Source organism: Ornithorhynchus anatinus, chromosome 3 (genome assembly GCF_004115215.2).
Source record: "Ornithorhynchus anatinus isolate Pmale09 chromosome 3, mOrnAna1.pri.v4, whole genome shotgun sequence".
NCBI classification, from domain to species: domain Eukaryota; kingdom Metazoa; phylum Chordata; class Mammalia; order Monotremata; family Ornithorhynchidae; genus Ornithorhynchus; species Ornithorhynchus anatinus.
The window spans coordinates 119104801-119126082 of NC_041730.1; the positions used below are offsets into that span (position 1 = coordinate 119104801).

General features: G+C 43.3%; 1 protein-coding gene across 1 annotated transcript; it reads right to left on the bottom strand.

Annotated features, from left to right (window-relative positions):
* Positions 1–3629: 3629 nt before the first annotated feature.
* VDAC2 (voltage dependent anion channel 2) lies at positions 3630–20632 on the bottom strand. Its single transcript, XM_029060075.2, has 10 exons — positions 20507–20632; positions 20283–20336; positions 17023–17094; positions 16419–16468; positions 11067–11219; positions 10910–10962; positions 9529–9756; positions 6942–7092; positions 4991–5048; positions 3630–4168 (listed from the first exon to the last, which is right to left on the bottom strand). Exons 2-10 carry the CDS (start codon positions 20317–20319, stop codon positions 4077–4079), a joined length of 894 nt encoding a protein of 297 aa, XP_028915908.1. The 5' UTR covers positions 20320–20336; positions 20507–20632; the 3' UTR covers positions 3630–4076.
* Positions 20633–21282: the final 650 nt, after the last annotated feature.

The following is a 21282-nucleotide window of genomic DNA, read 5'->3' on the forward strand; positions in this document are numbered from 1 at the left end:
TTGTGTCTCATCATATGGGTTTCTGCATCCCATAACAAAATGACAGTGATATTTAAGTGCTTACTGTGTGTCAAGCACTGTACTAAGCCCTGGGGTGTTTCGAGCAAATTGGGTTGGACATAGCCCCAGACCCTCATGATTCTCAGGGAATTTAAGTGATTTGCCTAAGGTCACACAGCAGACAAGTGGTGGAGCAGGGATAAGAAGGATAAGAACCCATTATTTTCTGACTCCCAAGCCTCTGCTTAGTTTCTTAGTCTATTATGCTCTGGCCTCACTGCCAAGATACGAGAAGCAGCGTAGTGGATAGAGTATGGGCCTGGGAGTCAGAAGGTCATGGGTTCTAATTCCGGCTCCGCCACTTGTCTGCTTGAGCAAGTCACTTCACTTCTCTATGCTTCAGTTCCCTCGTCTGTAAAATGGGGATTAAGACATTGAGCCCCAAGTAGGACAATGACTGTATCCAACCTGATTTGCTTATACCCCAGTGCTTTAGAACAGTGCCTGGTACATAGTAAGTGCTTAACAAATACCATTATAATTACTATTATTATTATTTTTATTATTAAGCTTTGTAGAGGCAGCCTGGTCTAAGGAAGAGAGCTTGGTCTGGGAGTCAGGAGGCCTGAGTCTGAGATCCAGCTCTGCCACTGACCTGCTTTATAATAATAATAATAATGGTGGTATTTTTTAAGCGCCTACTATGTGCCAAGCACGGTTCTGAGTACTAGGGTAGATAAAGAGTAATCAGGTTGTCCCACATGGGGCCTCACAGTTTTAATCCCCATTTTACAGATGAGGTAGCTGAGGTACAAAGAAGTTGTGACTTGCCCGAAGTCACACAGCTAATAAGTGGCAGAGCCAGGATTAGAACCCAGGTCCTCTGACTCCCAGAACGTGCTCTTTCCACTAAACCACGCTGCTTTGTTACAAGGCAATTGCTACTCCAGATTACGTCTTCTGCAAAATGGAGATATCTGCTTCTTTCTACCTTTCAGAGATTCTGAGAAAATGAAATTGTGAGGTCAACTTATATAAACAAAAGCGCTATTACAAATTCAAGTATTAAAGCTTGTTGTGGGCGGGGAATTGTATTGTATTTAATGAGCGCTCAATTGTATTTAGTGAGCACTCACTCTGTGGAACTGTGCTCTGCACACTGTAAGTGTTCAGTGAATACCATTGATTCAAGGAAGAGGGAGGAGCAGTGTGGTCCTGAGACAGATAATAATGTTGGTATTTGTTAAGCGCTTACTATGTGCAGAGCACTGTTCTAAGTGCTGGGGTAGATACAGGGTGATCAGGTTGTCCCATGTGAGGTTCACAGTTAATCCCCATTTTCCAGATGAGGTAACTGAGGCACAGAGAAGTTGTGACTTGCCCACATTCACATAGCTGACAAGTGGCAGAGCTGGGATTCAAACCCAAGACCTCTGACTCCAAAGCCCGGGCTCTTTCCCCTGAGCCACGCTGCTTCCAACAGTGGTTCTGATTGACAGTTTCTAAATGCGCATTTACCGTGTTCTGTTTAGATAAGTTAAATGTCTGATGTGAAAAACTTGGGGAGCAAATGATTAGAGACTTAAGAAGTAGTTTAAGAGGACGGTTAAAGGTGATTGAGCCTTCACTCTGTTGTGTTGCAGTAGTGATAGTATTTATTAAGCACTTACTGTGTGTAGAGCACTGGATTAAGCACCTTGCCTCCTCCTCCTCCCTCACTACTCTTCTAATGCCAACCTACTCACTGTACTTCCATCTCCTCTATCTCACTGTGGACCTCTTACCTCTTGCCTCTGGTTTGGAACACCATCCCTTTTCATAACAATTACTCTTTCCACCTTCAAACCATTATTGAAGGCAGATCTCCAAGAGGCCCTCCCTGTCTAACCCCCCATTTCCTTGCTTCCCCTTCCCTTCTGCATCACCCTGATTTGCCCCCTTCATTCACAGCACTTATGTGTATAGCTGTAATTTATATTGTCTGTCTCCCCCTCTAGACTGTGAGGTGTTGTGGGCAGGGAGTGTGTCTACCAACTGTTACAGTGGACTCTCCAAAGAGCTTAGTCCTCTGCACTCAATACAGTTCATTGATGAAAGAAAAATGAGATGTGGCCGATTCACAGCTGTTATTTGTGTTGATATCCCTCTATCTCAGCCTGGTCAGGAAGTCATCTTGTTCCCCCTATGTCCTTCCAACAGGCAGTCTCCTCGCCCAAGCCCGCTTGCACTCGAGATGAACTGTATGTTACTGAGTAGATTGAGAGCTTGAATGTTACGTATACACACACTGGGAACTAGAGAAAGCACAGTATAGGATGAACTTTCCCAGTAGGTGCCAGGCAGATTGTGGCATTGGCTTTCAAAGCACTAAATCACCTTGCCCCCTCTTATCTTACTTTCCTGATTTCTTACTACAACTTAGTCGCTCATTTTGCTCCTCTAACCCAAACCTACTTACTGTATATCAAACCAATCTATCATGCAGCTGACCTCTTGGCCATGTCCTCAAACTCCCTCCTTCTTCATATTTTACAGACCATCACAATTCTTCCGTTTAAAATCTTGTTAAAATTGCATCTCTAAAAGGCCTACCCTGACTAAACCCTCTTTTCTTCATTCATTCATATTTTTTGAGCACTTACTAAGTGCTTGGAAAGTCCAATTTGGCCAGAGACGAACCCTACCCAACAACTTTTCTCCTAATCCCTCTCCCTTTTGCGTTGCCTGGCACTTGGATCTGTACTCTTTTAAGCAGTTGGTAACGTCCCCACCCTCAGCCGCACAACGCTTACGTATAACTTATTTTGTCTGTCTCCCCTTCTAGACTGAAAGTTCCTTGTGGGCAGGGGCTGTCTATTGCTCTACTGTCCTCTCCCAAGCACTTAGTCCATTACACTGTACACAGTAAGTACTCAATTGGTGGGCTGGAAGCCTCTAGCAAGGAAATACATAAGAAAGCCTTCTCTCACCACCCCCTCAGGATATTAGGATGGGGCACTGAGGGGTTAATGCTCTTCCAGGTATAACTCATGCATGCTCCTGACTGACTCTAGGTCCCCAAGGAATTGAGCCCTGGATAGAGGTGTAGCCCTGAGTAATTGTCACTCATATTTCTTGAGCTTTTACTGCATAAGAGTACTAAACTAAGTACTTGGGAGAGTATAATACACAGACCTTCCCTTCCCCCATGGAGCCTTCGGTCTAGAGGGGTAGACGGACAATAAGTTAGGGTGGGAGCAAGCCTGGCACCAGTCAGGAATGGGGCAGCAAGTAAGAGAACTAGGGTGAAGTAAGTATACAAAAGCTTTATGACTGACATATACAAGTACATCAACCTTGTCTATGTTAAGACTCTTGGGGGTGTTTGGTGACTTCTAGTCATTTTATGTACATATACACTCCGAGTCTCTTCACCTTTCTAAAAGTTGGTCTCCATGGTCAAACGTCTTAAGCATCTTTTACTTTCCTTTGGCATAGACTGTTTTACCTGGACTACTTTTCAGGATTTTTTGTGACACCAAGGAGCAAAGTTTACTGGTTCTGGAAAAACTTAGAGTATGAAGGGCTTGTAAATAATTCATTTAAACCTAGTTAACATCTTGAACTCTGCAAATACGTGGAGGCGTAAGTATAGATATTTGTTTTATTCATAATTTGTATTGTGCTGGGATACCAAAAGAATTTTTCTAGTGATGGTGAGTTAACAGAGTTGTTGTCCCTCATCTCGAAACATTCACGGCTCGGTCTCATTCAATGGCAATATCAAATGTTTAAAGGAACATAAACATGCACACAATTGCACAGTTTTCATAAAGGTCTATTTCATTATTGGTGGGTAGCGCATTAACAGTTAAATACATTTAAATAATGTATAAGTGACTGCACTACTGCAGCATTGGAAACTAGATAACCAATTGAACTAGAAACCAGCTAACAAGTAACTGTCTAAATACGTGAAATACAGCTCTTGTTTAGATCATCCCTCTTTGAAAAAAAAAAAACCTGCTGGTCACATTGGAAACATCATTTAAGGCCAAATTCTTCTGATATCCCTTCCCTAGAGTTTGTCTGACGTTTTAAGCCTCCAACTCAAGGGCAAGACCAAGTTTGTGGCCTCCGGCATTAATGCTCTTTCCATCTACCAGGGCAGAGAGCGTAAGCTTCACTCCTAAAAGAAAATAAACAAGTTACACAGATGCCACTTGCATGCTCTTTTCCTGTAAATTTGAAATGTATCAAGTGGTAGTTTAAAATACCAGCAGCCCTTGATTTATGTTGGTGCACAGCAGACACACTTTTACCCTTCTATGTTTGACTTAGCACTGAGTGGTGGTTATCAGCTCAATTTACAACATTCTTCCAGTGGGACAATGTAATTTGGCTCACTGCATCACTTTCCTAAGTTTATTGCCTCTACAGTTGAGAAGAGGGGATCAATTGATCTACAATGGGCCAATGAATACATAAAGACTGTTAGAGACCCAAGTCCTCCACTACCTAATGTTATTCCAGGAAAAATGTTATGCCATCGTGCCAGGTAGTACATTGCCAAATTGCAGGCAGGAGGGCCCCAAATGGTTCTTAGAGGCTGTAAGAGTGAATGAATATCCACCCCCACATGCTTAACTCTGGGTCCTGGCTGTTCTTGCGATCTCTCAGAGGTATTCTGTTCTGGGAGTTCTCTACTAGCTGCCTTACAATGCCACTGAGCATAACGGGATGAAGTGAAAACGTGCAAACCACCACCACTTGGGCAAAAGCCCTCTACCAAGTTGCGCATGAGCAGTAAGACCTACCTTTCGCAATCATTACTGTTTAAGCCCTGCTCAGCCAAATGGCATGGGGCTAGGAAAGGTTCACTGCTGCTTGATAGTTTCATTTCCAAACCCAAGGAAATGTCTGCTAGGTCTTGGACTCAGTAAACATGAATGATTTTCACCTGTTTAGCTACAGTGGTACAACTGTAGGAAGAAGGCACTTCAACACTTACCAGGCCTCAGAGTCTGGGTGTATCCCACTCCAATTAAGCTAGAATTGTTGACTTTTGCCTAAAAGAAAAGTAAAATGACAGTTTAAGCAGTGAAATTTTCGTCCATCCCTCCATGGATAGGGATGGGTGCACCAGGAAACACGTGCAAAAGGCAAACCATTTATCTTATACAAACAACACTATTTAGAATACATGGCACCAAGGCCAGCCTGAATATGTTTCTAGATACAAATTTTTAAAAATATTACACATATATCAAATAAAAACACCACAAGTTAAAGGACTAAATAAGTAGCTGCCTGTGGTCAGTTACTTTATTAGGAGGGAGGTAATGGGCTTTATCTATTCATTTTCATGAGCTAGTGATTCCATGTTTTCACATAAAAATGAACATGAGAAAACTAAATGTGTAAATACCTGGGCTTGCCAGGAAAATGTTTGACTAGCTGAGTCTGCATTGTGGTTTATGCGGTTCAAGATGCTGAAGTACATAACTCTATTTGGTAATAGCCAAAACTACAGAATTTTGTTTTGCCTATATTCAACACTATACCTGCCATTCATGTGAGGAGCCCTTAGGTGAAGTTGCCCTATAACTGGAAACTGTAATTTCAGTGTCTCTGTGAAACTATCATTCGAATACCAAAAATTGGCAAGGTGCCACACGGCACAACAATGGACGATGGAGGCAGGATGCAGAACCAGGAAATGTAACCCCCTCCAATGACTGCCTTTTTCCTTCCACCCATTGCCACGGTGTTTTTTAGATTCAAACCTTCTTTTAGAAGCCAGAAAAGTGGAAGTGAGGTTGTGTCAGGGTGTGGGACAGAAGTGAAGTAGGCTCTTCTTCCTGCTGAAACTTCGACTTGAAAAGCCGTCTGGTCAAACATCTACCTTCCCTCCCACTTGCGAAGAGCCCTAACAGGTTTTGCCTGTCAGTAACAGTATTGGGGCCCTTCCTAAAGGTAGTTGGTTTGATTTTGAGGGGTTAGGTCTACACAACCCCCGCAGTTTCTGGCATTCTAATAATTACAATCCTCCCATACATTGGTTATATTCCAAGCTCCTTCTTTTAGCATAACTTCTGCACTTCTAATAATAATGTTGGTATTTGTTAAGCGCTTACTATGTGCCGAGCACTGTTGTAAGCGCTGGGGTAGATACAGGGGAATCAGGTTGTCCCACATGAGGCTCACAGTTAATCCCCATTTTACAGATGAGGTAACTGAGGCACAGAGAAGTTAAGTGACTTGCCCACAGTCACAGAGCTAAGTCGCAGAGCCGGGATTCAAACTCATGACCTCTGACTCCCAAGCCCGTGCTCTTTCCATTGAGCCATGCTACTTCTGCCAGGGGTACTTAATATTACCCAATGACACTGGAATAAAATATGCCGTGGTCAAGTGTAGGGAAGAGCAGAAAACAAATGGTGAGACGTACCCTTGCCTTTCTCTGTCTAAAATACCAGAGTATACCAAACTGAATCTTAGAACTAGACTCCAACTCACTGCATTTGTTATTTTTGAATTAAAATAGCTTGGTTTGAAATAAAGCACCAAGTCACACCAGGAGTCAATATAGTTTTTTTACAGGAAGCAGTGCTGGATAGAGCACACGCCTGCAAGTCAGAAGGACCTGGGTTCTAATCCCAACTCTACCACTTGTCCGCTGTATGATCTTGGGCAAGTGTCTATACTTCATTTAGTTCATCTGTAAAACTAGGATTACAGTCCCTGTAATCAGAGACTGTGTCCAACCTGATTACCTTGTATCTACCCCCAGCGCTTAGTACAGTGCCTGGCACATAGTAAGCACTTAAATACCAAAATTATGATGACAATTTTTTGTAGTAAATGATTAAGTGGAAATTATTTCATTGCTACAGCATTAAGGATGATTTGTTTTTAATTGCAAATCTATAACAACTAAGAATTTTAAAAGCATTACTTACAGAAATGGAAGCAGTAGGATCCAATTGGTATTTTGCCGCAATACCAAATCGAGTACTGTTGGTGCCTGATGTCCAGGCTAGATTTACAGAAGTGTCAAGATCCTCACATACTTTTTGATAAATTGAACCTCCAAATTCTGTCCCATCATTGCTGTAAAACATTTTCACTGGATTAAAAAATGTGAAAAACATCCAACATAGCACTCCATGTGTCTTAAGTTTTTAAAAGTCAAATTTAAAATAGATTTAGCTTGCTCAGTTTAAATATCACATGAAAGACACCCTGACCAGCTTGATTTTCCTACCTTTCAACTGCAAGAGGTATTTGTAAATTCAGTTAGTAGATTTTGGTTTATTACACCCATTATCCCATATATACTTATTCCACATTACAAACTCTTCAAAGTTTGTCAAGATGCAGTTCATGATAACATATTTTAATAATATTAACTATTCAATCAATGGTATTATTTGGGCATTTTCAAAATGTTAAGCATTAAGCACAAGTGCTAACTCTGCATTTCGAGCACAGACGATTAAAAAAGGGGACAAGTCAGTTGAGGATAGGTTCCAGGGAGATAATAAGCCAGAAAGCAGCATGGCCTAGTGGAGAGAGCATGGGCATGGGAGTCAGAAAGACCTGGGTTCTAATCCTGACTCTGCCACTTGCTTACTGTGTGCCCTTGTGCAAATCACTTCACTTCTCTGCACCTATTTCCTCAACTGTAAAATGGCTGTTCACCCTCCTACTTAGACTGTGAGCCCCTTGAGGGACAAGGACTGTGCCCAACCTAACTTGCACCTAATTCCAGTGCCTAGAACAGTGACACATAGTAAGCGCTTAGATTTTAAAAAAAGGTAGAAAAATATCAGGTCTTGATAGGGAGTGGAGATGAGCAAATCTGGCAGTCTATCTTAAAAAGTTGTGGAGGGCAATCACCCCCACGGAATGGGCACCTATGATATTAAGAAAGCAGGGGTAGCTCCACACCAAAACACATTCTCCTCGAGGAGCAATAATAGGAGAGGCAACATTTTTATAGATAAAGCCAGAGGAGGGACAAGGCAAAACAGCCTTACAATTGACTGTACAGATAAAAACCTATAAATGAATAAAAATATACATACTTGTACATGTAACTGTGCTGCAAGTGACCATTGAGTTGCCCCACATAGGATGTTGTGAATAAGGAAAAGCTGCCCAGGAGAGTATTTTTAAAGGGGCATTTTACAGATGGGCAAAGTCTGGCAGATTTGGGAAAGTGGAAAGTTCCAGACAGGAGAAAACAGCATGAGTAAGGAGCTGGATTGGGGACAGTGGAGAGCTAGGTGGAAAATGGGTTTTGGAGTTTAGAGATTGGGAGTTGGGGAGAAGCAAGTGAAGAAAGACAATAATGTACAATGGAGAGAGCTGGAGACAATAATGTACAATGGAGAGAGCTGGAGATAACTTCCGTCACATCCACTCGACTATATATATATCTTTACCACCCTATTTATTTTGTTTATTTTGTTTAATGAGATGTACATCACCCTGATTCTATCTAGTTGCCTTTGTTTTTATGAGATGTTCTTCCTCTTGACTCTATTTGTTGCCATGGTTCTTGTCTGCCTGTCTCCCCCGATTAGACTGTAAGCCTGTCAAATGGCAGGGACTGTATCTGTTGCCGACTTGTTCATTCCAAGTGCTTAGTACAGTGTTCTGCACATAGTAAGCCCTCAATAAATACTATTGGATGAATGAATGAATGGTTAAGCTCTCCTTTAAGCTGTTTTAAAAATTAAATTCCTCAAAATTTAAATTTTAAATTTTTCCAAATTCAGGACATAAAATATTTTCCATTTTTGTTTGTTTCAAGTCCATGTCCTAATGACTAGCAAAATCTGGAGGTAAGCCAAAACTGAATCGAATGGCTCCAGTAAACAGATCATCAGATACTCCTGAGACACCCCCCCCCACCAAAAAAGATAATACTGTTGAAATGTAATAATTAATCTGAAAACCCTATATTCAAAATCTCCTCTAATTTTAACATCAAGCAATTAGGTGCTATAAAGTACAAATTCCTCAAATTGACATTTCCTTTTCTTGGGAAGGAGAGAAAACCAAGTCACTTTGGAGAATTCAGCTTCTTTTTGGCCATATTAGCATTCTGTTAACCAGCTATTTCTGAAAATTCTTAACAGAGATAACATGGGCATATAGCAGTCAAGAAAAAGATCCTAGATGTAATTTAGAACCGTTCCATTTGTTAGTTATTTCCAAAATAGGGATCAAGCCTTTTAGAAATTATATTACACACCCAATAAGGATTAGGTGTTATAACTATTAAAATACAAAATGTTGCTTTATATTGGGACGCATTTTACTAGCCACAAGGGCATGCTATTTCCTGGCACCAGAAGAGCAAATGGCATGGGAAGAGACCTGGGGAATTTTAGATTTTTCTTTGCCTTTGTAATAATAAAAAAATCATGAGTTTCTATATAGTTGTATCCAAAGTACAAATAAAAAACTTCATCAGCCTACAGTCTCCATCATCTCTCTCCTGCCAATTCTAAACAGTGACCATAGAGAAATACTTACACGTTAGTGTGCAGCTGGAAATCTCCAGTCTTGTAACCCACTGCGAAGTTATTCCTTGTCAGCTTTGATTTGGCACTATCAAAGGTCATCTGGTAACCAGCAAGCCAGCCCTCATAACCAAAAACAGCTGATCCATGGATAGCCGGTCCAGCAAAATCAAAGTCAACATCACAACCAATGTTTACACATTCCCGCTTGTAAGCAGACTTGATTTTGCCACTTTTCTTTCTGCAATCAAGAACATTCAATATGGATTATATTACAGATCCTTCAAAGTTACAAGTACGTAGCTAAGACTAAGAAAATAATAAATGTAGTACTTGATAAACACTTACTTTGTGCCAAGAATCTGTTAAGCACTGGGATAAATCCAATCTAATCACATCAGAAAAAAGTCCCTGTTCCACATGGGGTGGGAGAACAGGTATTTAATCCCCGGTGCTTTTTACTCTCCCAGGTGCTTAATAGAGTGCTCCGCACATAGTAAACACTCAATAAATACCAAGACTCCACAAATGAGGAAACTGAGGCACAGAAGTGGAGATTTGCCCTGCGTCACATAGCAGACAAGTGGTGGAGTCAGGATTAAAGACCCACGTCTTCGGACTCCCAGACCTGTGTTCTTTCCACTAGGCCTTGGCTACTCCTTAAAAATCAAATTTATTGAGTGCTTACCATGTGCAGAGCTCTGTGCTGAAACAGTCAGTCTCCTTCAGTGCCGGAGGTATGGTCTTAAAGCACCTTGGATACTTACAAATTGATTGATGAAACGCACAAGCACAAAACCATTCTTCCATCATCACATCATGCTCTAGACCCTAAATTCTTCACGGGTAGGGAATGTGCCTGTATATTGTTATAGTGTACTCTCCCAAGTGCTTAGTACAGTGCTCCGCCCACAGTAAGCACTCAATAAATATGACTGAATGAATGCTCTACCCTGACAGACATGCATCTTCAGAACATTTCTTAATTCTACAAGACTTCTATCCAAAACATGTAGAAGGCACACTATAGAACTATGTGAATGGCCCAAAATCTAACTGATTAGTGAATGAATGGTCAGTGTAATCTAAATGAGAGAATATATTATAAACACAAGTACTATGATGTGCATATTTTCAGCAGTAGAGAGTGTCATCATAACTTTGTTTGTTTTTTTTAAACAAAGAACTGGGCAAAAGTCCACAATACACTAAGAGCTTTCAATGCTGAAAAGCTGCCCCAACATTGAATCTGAGCCAATGACAGAAAATGGTAGTGACTTTAGGCATATCTGTATTGTTATATCACCTGCTAAACAACCTGAGATTTGTCATGTCCTGTACAATTTCCCGGAGTGAACACAGAAGGAATACTAAACAACAAAAAACAAATTTACCCTGTATTTGGCGAAAAGGTGGTGTCAAATGTCAGCTTCAAACCTTTGCAAATCTAATTTGGAGAAAAAAAAATTTTTTTTTTAAACCAAACTCAAAACTCATCTGCAAAAAAGCCAAGGAAAATTAAGGGTAAGTAAAAAAGATGCCAGTTGTTACCTGATCTTCAATTGCGATTTCAGTTCCTAGGGTGTTATCAGTATTCCATTTTTCAGTGAAAGTCAGACCATACTCACACCACTTGTATTTGGTCTCCAAGGTCCCATTAACTTTACCAGTATCTGTATTTGATGAACCAGACGTTGTGAATTCCTAAAATGTACATAAAATGTTCATTAATTTTATTTACTTAGAACTGTCAGAGTTGTCTAATATTTTGAATTTAAGCCATTTTCAGAAGAGAGAAAACGAGTTGATTTTCCATCTGCAGCAATTAATTTTACTTTTAAAAATTTCTATAAGATACTCTACTTCTTTATAGAAAAATGAAAGCAAAATCACTTTTGACTTATGACCACCATTTCCACATTCAGCAATTTACACAGAAGCTACTACTTAATTTCTGTTAAAAGGACCACCAAATCGATGGACTATATTAAGAGTATAATGCATTTCCTGGGTAAAGCTAACAGTTAAATAACAATTCAATGTAACCAATCATACTGTGCTCCCCTTGTTATAATCAAACTTTAGCATTCACACTTTGTTATATCAGCATTTGGTTCACTGGGATATGGCCACTAGCCAAAATGTCGGAAGAGATTTTACACGCTTCCCCTTGTAAGCGTTCAATTGCAAAAAAAACCTCTTTAATTTACAGAACCACATCAGACTTTTTAAAACCTTATGCAAAGGAACCATAAATGCTTATTAAAATAAAAGCCACTTCTGAGGCCAACTGACTACAACTTGGGTTAAAAAAATTCAAATCTAATGGAAAATCGGGGCAATAAATGTATGTCTCAGAATGCACTTCACATTAAAACCTGGAATCCCCGAGGCAGAGCCAGGTATATTGGCCAACTACTCCCGGATTTTTATTAACAGCAGTTTTGAGTCAATACCCGAAAGAGATACTAATATTTACTAATACGCTTTTATTAAAGTCATTTTAAGATTTCAGTTCTGAACTCCTGTAGTGGAGCTACTGTTTCTATATTCCTCTGCGATACTTATCTGTAACAGCCAAGAATGTGATTTAAATGGGCACAGATAGTAATTTAACATCGCTTTCGTCTAAGAAGTTAATAGCCTTTAAAAAATCAATAGCCATCTTCAACCTACGGCTAAAAAGTTGCAGTGGCAAATATTGTTAGTCCTACTGTCCGGGGAGAGAAATGAATGGACCCTATGGGGGAGCATACCTTCACCACTAGGCTAAAAGTTCCTTGAGGAATGTACTCTCCCATGTGCTTAGTGTAGTGCTCTGCACACGGCAACCGCTCAATATATATCACTGACTGCATACATACACGGAACTGTATTAAGTGCTTGGGAGAGTTCACCTGTCTGCCATGTGACCTTGGGCAACTCACTTAACTTCTCTGTGCCTCAGGTTCCTTTTCTGCAAAATGGGGATTCAATACCTCTCCTCCCTCCTACTTAGACCCTGAGCCCCATCTGGGATAATAATAATGTTGGTATTTGTTAAGCGCCTACTATGTGCAGAGCACTGTTCTAAGCACTGGGGCAGATACAGGGTCATCAGATTGTCCTACGTGAGGCTCACAGTCTTAATCCCCATTTTACAGATGAGGTAACTGAGGCACAGAGAAGTCAAGTGACTTGTCCATGGTCACACAGCTGAGAGGCGGAATTCGAACCCATGACCTCTGACTCCCAAGCCCGGGCTCTTTCCCCTGAGCCATGCTGCTTCTCTAGGTTGGATACATGGACTGCATCCAACCTAGTAAGTGCTTAACGACTACCATGATTATTATTAGCAGTAGTAAGAGCACAACAATTTGACGCAACCACGTAAAAAGAACTAAGGAAAACCTTTATGTTCCAGATGCTGGGCCAGGGTTTTCAGAGTTTGAAATAGCGTTTGCCTATAAAGAGAGGCCAAAAATGCCAATCCCTCCACTGCACCTATCCCAATTTGAAACCTTGGACATTTCACTCCAGCAAGATTAAGTATCTGTTTATTGGCCAAGAATCCTAATCAAAAACGTGACATACCCAAGTCACAAACCCAGGAATTTGTTCGGTTCTCATTTTGCTGTCCAGCTAGTAGGGGAAGTCACATGTGCTTTTAATATGCCGAGCCACCAGGATCCACATTAGGAATATTTGGGGCAAGTTTGGACAGTAATAAACTGTGCCATGATGAACAAGGTATGTGTTTAGCTACATATTCCCTAAAACGTGTCACCAGCAACAGCCAAGCACTTACTACACTCGATTCACTTCATTAACAAGCAATAAATACAGTAATTGTGGGCCAAGACTAATTTAGTTAATCAATCAAAATGAGGTTTGGCTAGCAAACTAATTTTGCTCAGGTAAAGATCAAAATGTTGCATTAAATAGTCCTTCAGTAAATAACCAGCAGAAATATGCCCCTCCAGCTTAATAATCAATTGGATTTATTATGCAGAGCACTCTACTCAACGCTTAAGAAAGTACAATGCGACAGAGTTGTTAGACACGTTCCCTTCCCACCAGGAGTTTAGTCTGGGGTGGGGTGCAGCGATTAATACAGATTACAGACACATACAAATTGCTGTGGGGCTGAGGGAGGGGTAAATAAAGGCTTAGTCGGGAAGGCCTCCTGGAAGAGGTGTGCTTTTTAAAGAGGCTTTGAAGGTGGGGTCTTATGTCCTTTAGGGCATCTGGGTGTCTATAGGTAAGAATTTATGTATGCATCCCAATATGTATGCTTCTAGTATATTATACTCCTGCAGGAGTGTGTCTGCATATGTGGTTAACAGATTCATTCATTCGATCATATTTACTAAGCGTTTACTGTGTGCAGAGCACTGTACTAAGTGCCTGCCCAACAACGAACTCACAGTCTAGAAATTTGAGTAATTAATGTGGAAAAGGTTACGTAGGTGAGGGAAGAAGATGGAGTCAGCATATACCTGTGAGTGACTGTTGCCATATATATCTACATACACTAAATTTGAAGTGGAGTTATGGTATACTTTCATGGATATTGGGGGGAGATGGGGATGAGTGTGTGCACTTTGCATATGTGAGTTGAGGACAGAACCTGGCTGTCACTTTCAGCTTTGCAGGGATCACTGAGCATCAACTGCATGGACAGGAAGTCTGAGCTTTTCCAGCAGAGAAGAAATTGGGAGTTTCCAGCCTCAGATGCTGCTAACCGTGAGAGAGGAGATGGTGAAAGAGAGGGGGCTGGAGGGGGGGGAGAGTGGGGGGAGAAGAACATGGTGGAATGGGATAAAACCCCCATGAGTAGCAGAGCTCCTGCTGTGGCTGTCAAAACAGTGTACTCTGGAAGGAGAGAAAAATCCATCTGGCTTCCTTAGAATCTTTGCAGTGAGGTTGGGGTGACTGTAAATTCATTATAGGCAGGCACGTATCTGCTAATTCTGGGTACTGTACTCTGCACTTAGAAGGTGCTCAATAAATATGATTGATTGGACAAGTGGCTCCTCTGTAATAATAATAATAATAATATTGGTATTTGTTCAGCATTCACTATGTGCAGAGCACTGTTCTAAGCGCTGGGGGAGATACAGGGTTATCAGGTTGTCCCACGTGAGGCTCACAGTCTTCATCCCCATTTTACAGATGAGGTAACTGAGGCACAGAGAAGTTAAGTGACTTGCCCACAGTCACACAACTGACAAGTGGCAGAGCTGGCATTCGAACCCATGACCTCTGACTCCCAAGCCCGGGCTCTTTCTACTGAGCCACGCTTACCTTATGGAGACAACATCTCTCAACCAGAGTACCATCACCTAGCACTCAGAAAAAGGACCTGGCTACCAGCAGTTGTCCCCCAAATGCACGCTACCTGATTCAATCTAAGTAATTCTCAAGGTCTCTCTCTTTGGCCACCTGATTGTTCCCCCATTGGGACAGTGAAGCCAGGGACCTCACCACCCTTGTATAAATGTCCTTTTCCTTCCCGTGGGTTCGTGCAGGGCTCCAAGTCGGCCTCCTTGTGCCAGCCAATTAGTCCGGAAGGCAGCTGCAAGTCAGGCAACTAAGCAAAAGGCTATATTCCTGTCATTTAGATGGTGACCCCAAACTCGTGTTTGCATTTTAAACAGAGAGATAATAGAATTCTTGGGAGCTCTATGGCCAAAGATAATATTAAAAGCTCCTAATCTTCACGCTCCACTTCAAATACTCACCAAGTCAGTTAATGTCTTTTGGGCATTTCCATGACACTGAGCATTTGGATATTTACCTCCCTCACCACCCTATAGCACTTATGTACAGACTGTTAAATTCTGCTGATTTTTCCTACTGGCAATATATTTTTTAGTGTCTGTCTCCCCTACTACATTGTAACTTCCTTGAGGGCAATGACAGGGTTTCCTAACTCTACTGTACTCTCCCAAGGGCTTAGTTCAGGGAGTGCTCTGGCGAGAGTAAGCACTCAATAAAGGGAACCAGTATGTTCACCAGTTTCTTAGTCACGTGACAATAATTGGGCTTTAAATCTCACTGGCTACTCTAAGAATAGGCCTCAACAGGTACTGCACCATGGTGTAATCCTCTAATATGTCAGATAGTAGGTCAACTGCTAAGCCTGCTATGAGAAAGAGAGACTACAGACCTGAAAGAAAAACTCCTTCCCTGTTCTTCTAATTTTTGGTACAGGTCTCATGGGATACACCCAGTTCTCCCAAAATTACTCATTTTGGATAAATCTCTGGAAGAGACTTAGGGAATGGCCTTCCAACAACATATGCCTCAACAGACATGACACAATACTGGAAGAAAGTTGGGGACATTCATTGGCCATCTGTTAAGTCGTGAGTGTACTCCCCCTCTAGACTACAAGCTTGTGTGGGTAGGGAATGGGCCTACCAATTCTGCTTTATTGTACTCTTCCCAAGAAATTAGTACAGTGCTCTGCACGCAATAGGCACTCAATAAATGCCACTGAGTGTTGGCACGAGATTTCCTCTGCATGAGGTTTATTAGGAATATAACCCTCACGTTATTGGAAAACTGAGTGCACACAGATATACGAGCAATGGGAGATGGTTTAGGCAAAAGGATTGATGGTGGATATTTTTGTTGCCTAGGCAATAGACTTTTTCAGAATTCAAGGATATAACCAGTAAGAATCCCAGTTGGTTTTGCAAATAAATTAGTTAGCCACAAGTATGCTCCGCAAAACATATCTCCTTGGTCCTTGGGTTGACTGAAACACCAACGTTCCCTGACATCAAAAAAGCAATATCGGAGACTTACCATGCATCTACATCTAAGAAAAAAATTCTAACAAATCTCCCGACACCTCTTTATGCCAGGTGTAAAATGTAAAAGGTTATCAGAATTCGTCACCTATAACATACTCACCACTCCACTGGCGGACTTTGTTTTAACATCAAGTTTTACCAGCCCAAAACCTAAACAGAAAATTACAAAATTTTAAACAAATTTAATTCCAAATATTTTACTGAGTTTTATCCACTGATCAAGGTATTAGACACCTATGAAAGTTTTAAAAATAGAACTACTGAAATGCAGAGATCAGATGATATAAATAAATCCAATTAAAGAAAACAAATCAAAGCTCTCATTCGTACAATGTCCTTGAAATTGGAGCATCTTTTCTACTCAGGGTCTACTGCTATGTTGTGCTCTCAGCCCCTGAATGTTTTCCAACGGTTTTTTAAATTATTAACTAGAACTTTGGAAAAGTTCACTGCCCAAGAAAGCAACTAATTATACCTCAATTTTAGCTCTGAACAAATCAGTGTCATTTCAAAACAAATCTCTGCAAATTACTCTACATTAAAACTGCAGAAAAAATATTTAGAAAGACAGAACACGATTCTCACTAGTAAAAGTGTGGTTTTAAAATGAGTCAGTTAAATGAGTAAAAGAAGAATATCGAGAAGGGCTTCATTTGTCAACATACTTTTTTTACAGTTGTTATTTTTACGTAACAAGGTCTTACCAAATCCTTTGTTGAAGATATCTCTGGCAGCTTTGCCAAGGTCAGCATACGATGGAGGGATCGCCATTGCTGCTGAGAAGATGTATTACGGTATTAAGTCTTTTTTTTGCCCTCAATATTCAAGAATGCAGAATATATGAATGGGAAGCCTTAAACACAGAAGCCCAACTTTCTTAAATTGCAAAGAGAAGCCCATAGAAATTTGCATCTTTAGACAATCCAGCTTCTTTTTATTCAAACAATATTCACTTTGAAATACTTCCAAGGTGGCTCAGAAGAGTAATAAGGACTTTAGTATTAAGATTTTAAATTCACCTACACATCTACACCTAAAATTCCTCTATTCCCTGACTGGCGATATATATCTACACAATCTTATTAACCTACGCTAATCTGCCAGTGGAGTCTTGGTTGATTTAGACCACGATGGATTCAGGCAACTCTAGAAACCTCCCTGTTCTAAGATTCTACAAAAGTCTCCTCCCTATCTCCCCTATTCTACGAAGGCACTAGAATCCACCCCTATCACTTTCGAATAGAGGGGGAAGGATTTTCCTATCCAGCAGGCAATAAAAGCAACCAGCCTACTAGGAGTTACAAAGTACCATAAACCTGCTATTCGGACTCTCCTCATATAGAACACACCAGAATGGCTAAGGCAAAGTTCATATCAAGTAACATTTTAAAGGATATTAACATGACACTCCCTTCCACAGCTACAGCTTAAGGGCAAGGAATCCGAGCTCAAGTTAGACCAGCCCATGCATCCTACATAGCTGCTCCACGCCCTGACGCTGCAACTGCAATGACCTTGTCCCTTCATAAGGGGAACCGCCAGTAATTTAAAAAAAAAAAATCCATTCATTTCCCAATAGAAATTCAACCATTTGGGACATATAGTTCCAAATGAAATGAGCACTTAAATCTGAGGTTAAGTCCAGCGTGAATTATGAAAATTACTAAAATATCTGCCTTCATAATCAGGGAGTCGGGAAGAGATTTTCAAAGTCCACCTTCCTTTAGGCCTAGTAAAAACTGGGCCCATGATAAGTAGCACTGGAAACGTCTACATTTTACTTTAGATGGAATGTCTGCTCTCTGGTTAAGCCCTTCCTCGATTTTTGGTTTGAAAGCTCGTATATTAAATACTGTCATTCTCTCGGATTTCAGAAATATGAACTCCTGAATACAAAAAAACGGCCAGGCTTTTGGAGTTAGGAAATCATTTCTACTTAGTGATCTGTACTGAAAGTTAACTGTTGTTTTAAATAGGTTCTCTGCGACCTAAAATCACTAAGACGGGAGTCTGACTAGGGATCAGCAACTGTAATTCTTAAAACAAAAGGCGCCCACTCGCATCCGATCTTTTCTTTGCTTGCTAAGAGGCTGGCATTACAAGCGGCACTGACGATCGGGCAAGTGGGCCACTTTCGGACTGTCAACCACAGTCCTCTTGACTGTGAGCTCGTTGTGGGCAGGTACTGTCTCTATTTCTATATTGTACTTTCTCAAGTGATTACTACAGTGCTCTGCACGCAGGGGGTGGTTAATATGACTGAACGAATGCCCGAGGGTGGGGGTGGTAAGAGGCTCCGAAGCTCTCCCCCTTTTAGGCCGTGAGCTGGTTGTGGGCAGGGAATGTTTCTCTCTATTACTGTACTGCACTTTCCCAAACGCTTAGTACAGTGCTCTGCACACAAGAGGCGCTTAACACGATTGAACGAATGCCCTAAAGTGGGGGTGGTAGGAGGCGCTGAAGCCCTCCCCCTTTTAGGCCGTGAGCCCGTTGTTGGGCAGGGATGGACCCTACCTGTTGCCGAATTGTACAGTCCGAGGGCTCAGTACAGTGCTCTGCACACAGTAAGCACTTAGAATAATAATTAATAATAATTAATAATTACTATTATTAATAATAATAACGGTGGCATTTGTTAAGTGCTTACTATCTGCTGAGTACTGTTCTAAGCGCTGGGGGTAGATACAACCCCCGTTTAGACTGCCTCCCCGCTTTGGACTGTGAACCCGTTATTGGGCAGGGACGGTCTCTGTTACCGAATTGTCCAATCCAAACGCTTAGCACAGTGCCCTGCACATAGCAAGCACTCAATAAATACGATTGAATGAATGAATGACTACAGGGTAATGACACTGTCCCACCTGGGAGGTCCCATTTTTTAGTCCCCATTTTTACAGCAAGGCCGTGCCTGCCTCCCCTCTTTAGACTGCGAGCCCGTCGTTGGGCAAGGACTGTCTCTATGTGTGATGGAATTGTCCATTCCAAACGCTTCGCACAGTGCCCTGCACATAGCAAGCGCTCGATAAATACGATTGAATGACTAAATACAGGGTAATGAGACTGTCCCACGTGGGAGGTCCCATTTTTAAAACTCCATTTTTACAGTAAGGCCGTGCCCGCCTCCCCCCTTTAGACTGCGAGCCCGTCGCTGGGCAGGGACTGTCTCTATGTGTGGTCGAACTATCCATTCCAAGCGCTTCGCCCAATGCTCTGCACATAGCAAGCACTCAATAAATACGATTGAATGAATGAATGACTACAGGGTAATGAGACTGTCCCACCTGGGAGGTCCCATTTTTTAGTCCCCATTTTTACAGCAAGGCCGTGCCTGCCTCCCCCCTTTAGACTGCGAGCCCATTGTTGGGCAAGGACTGTCTCTATGTGTGATGGAACTATCCATTCCAAACGCTTCGCACAGTGCCCTGCACATAGCAAGCGCTTGACAAATACGACTGACTAAATAGAGGGTAATGAGTTTGTCCCACGTGGAGGGTCCCAATTTTTAATGCCCATTTTTACAGTAAGGCCGTGCCCGCCTCCCCCCTTTAGACTGTGAGCCCGTCGTTGGGCAAGGACTGTCTCTATGTGTGATGGAACTGTCCATTTCAAACGCTTCGCACAGTGTTCTGCACATAGCAAGCGCTCGATAAATACGACTGAATGACTAAATACAGGGTAAAGAGACTGTCCCACGTGGGAGGTCCCATCTTTTAATCCCCATTTTTACAAGAAGGCCGTGCCCGCCTCCCCTTTTTGGGGAGCCCGTCGACTCTGGGTGGTCGAACTACCCATTCCAAAGGCTTCGCACAGTGCCCCGCACATAGCAAGCGCTCGATAAATGCGACTGAAGGATTAAATAGAGGGCAACGAGATTATCCCACGTGTGTGGGGGGGAGGGTCCCCTTTTTTAAATCCGCATTTTTCGAGGGAGCCGGCGCCCGCCCCGCGGTCGGGCCCCACTTACGGCTGGGGCAGGTCCTGGACTGCGCATAGACCGGCATGGCCGGCGGGAGACGATCTGCGGGAAGGACAGGGAAGGCCGGTCAGCGGGGCCGGGGAGGGCAGCGCGGCCATTTTAGGAGAGAGGCCGGGGACCGACCCCCAGCGCCCGCGCCGCCCCGGAGCCTCCCACCGCGGCCCTCCCCTCCCCGACCGCCCCAGCACCGGCCCCGGGAGGACGGGCGGTACCTGGCGGTGCTGTGAGAGCCGCCTTTCGTCAGGCCGGAGGGCGTCCGGGCAGCGGGGGCGTCTGGAGGGCGAAGTGAAGGAGACACGGTTCGTGCGGCCGCAGGCCCGTCCTCCCTCCCGCCAGGACCCCGGCTCCTCCCCCGCCCCCCCCGCCCCCCCCGCCGGGGCTGCCCAAACGGTCGCCCGCCCCGAAGGCGCCCCTCCCCCGGCCTTCCCTTACCGGCCGCTGGCGCCGGCCGGACCCCCCGCGTCCCGCCGCCGCCCAGGAACCGGCCCTCCCCGACGGGGCCGCGGGTCCCGAGAAACGGTCGGGGGTGAGTGCCGGCGGACAGGCGGAGCCGAGGGCAGCCCCGACGACGCCGGGGACGTGCGGCTGGCGGGGAGGACCCCTCCTCCTCCCCCTCCCCTCCTCCTCCCCCTCCCCTCCTCCTCCCCCTCCCCTCCTCGGAGGGGGCGGTGCCGCGCCTGCGCGGAGGCTCGGCCGGCGGCACGCGGCAGGGGGCGCGCGCTCGGGCCGGCCGGCGGGGCGAGGGGGCGCGCGCCAGGCCCAGGCCTAAACGGCGGCCTTTTCCCCATTCATTCATTCATTCATGCATTCATTCATTCCTTCGTATTTACTGAGCGCCTACCATGTGCAGAGCACTGTGCTAAGCGCTTGGAATGGACAAATAGGTAACAGAGACAGTCCCTGCCCTTTGACGGGCTCACAGTCTAAGCGGGAAGCAGCGTGGCTCAGTGGGAAGAGGCCGGGCTTGGGAGTCAGAGGGCATGGGTTC

Excerpts from the sequence above, each read along its gene's own strand:
- VDAC2 (XM_029060075.2), bottom strand. The coding sequence starts at position 20,319 with ATGCCGGTCTATGCGCAGTCCAGGACCTGCCCCAGCC. Across the intron at positions 16,469-17,022 it reads TATCTTCAACAAAGGATTTG|GTTTTGGGCTGGTAAAACTT; the intron begins GTAAGACCTTGT and ends TTTTCTGTTTAG. Across the intron at positions 5,049-6,941 it reads ATCCTACTGCTTCCATTTCT|GCAAAAGTCAACAATTCTAG; the intron begins GTAAGTAATGCT and ends CTTTTCTTTTAG.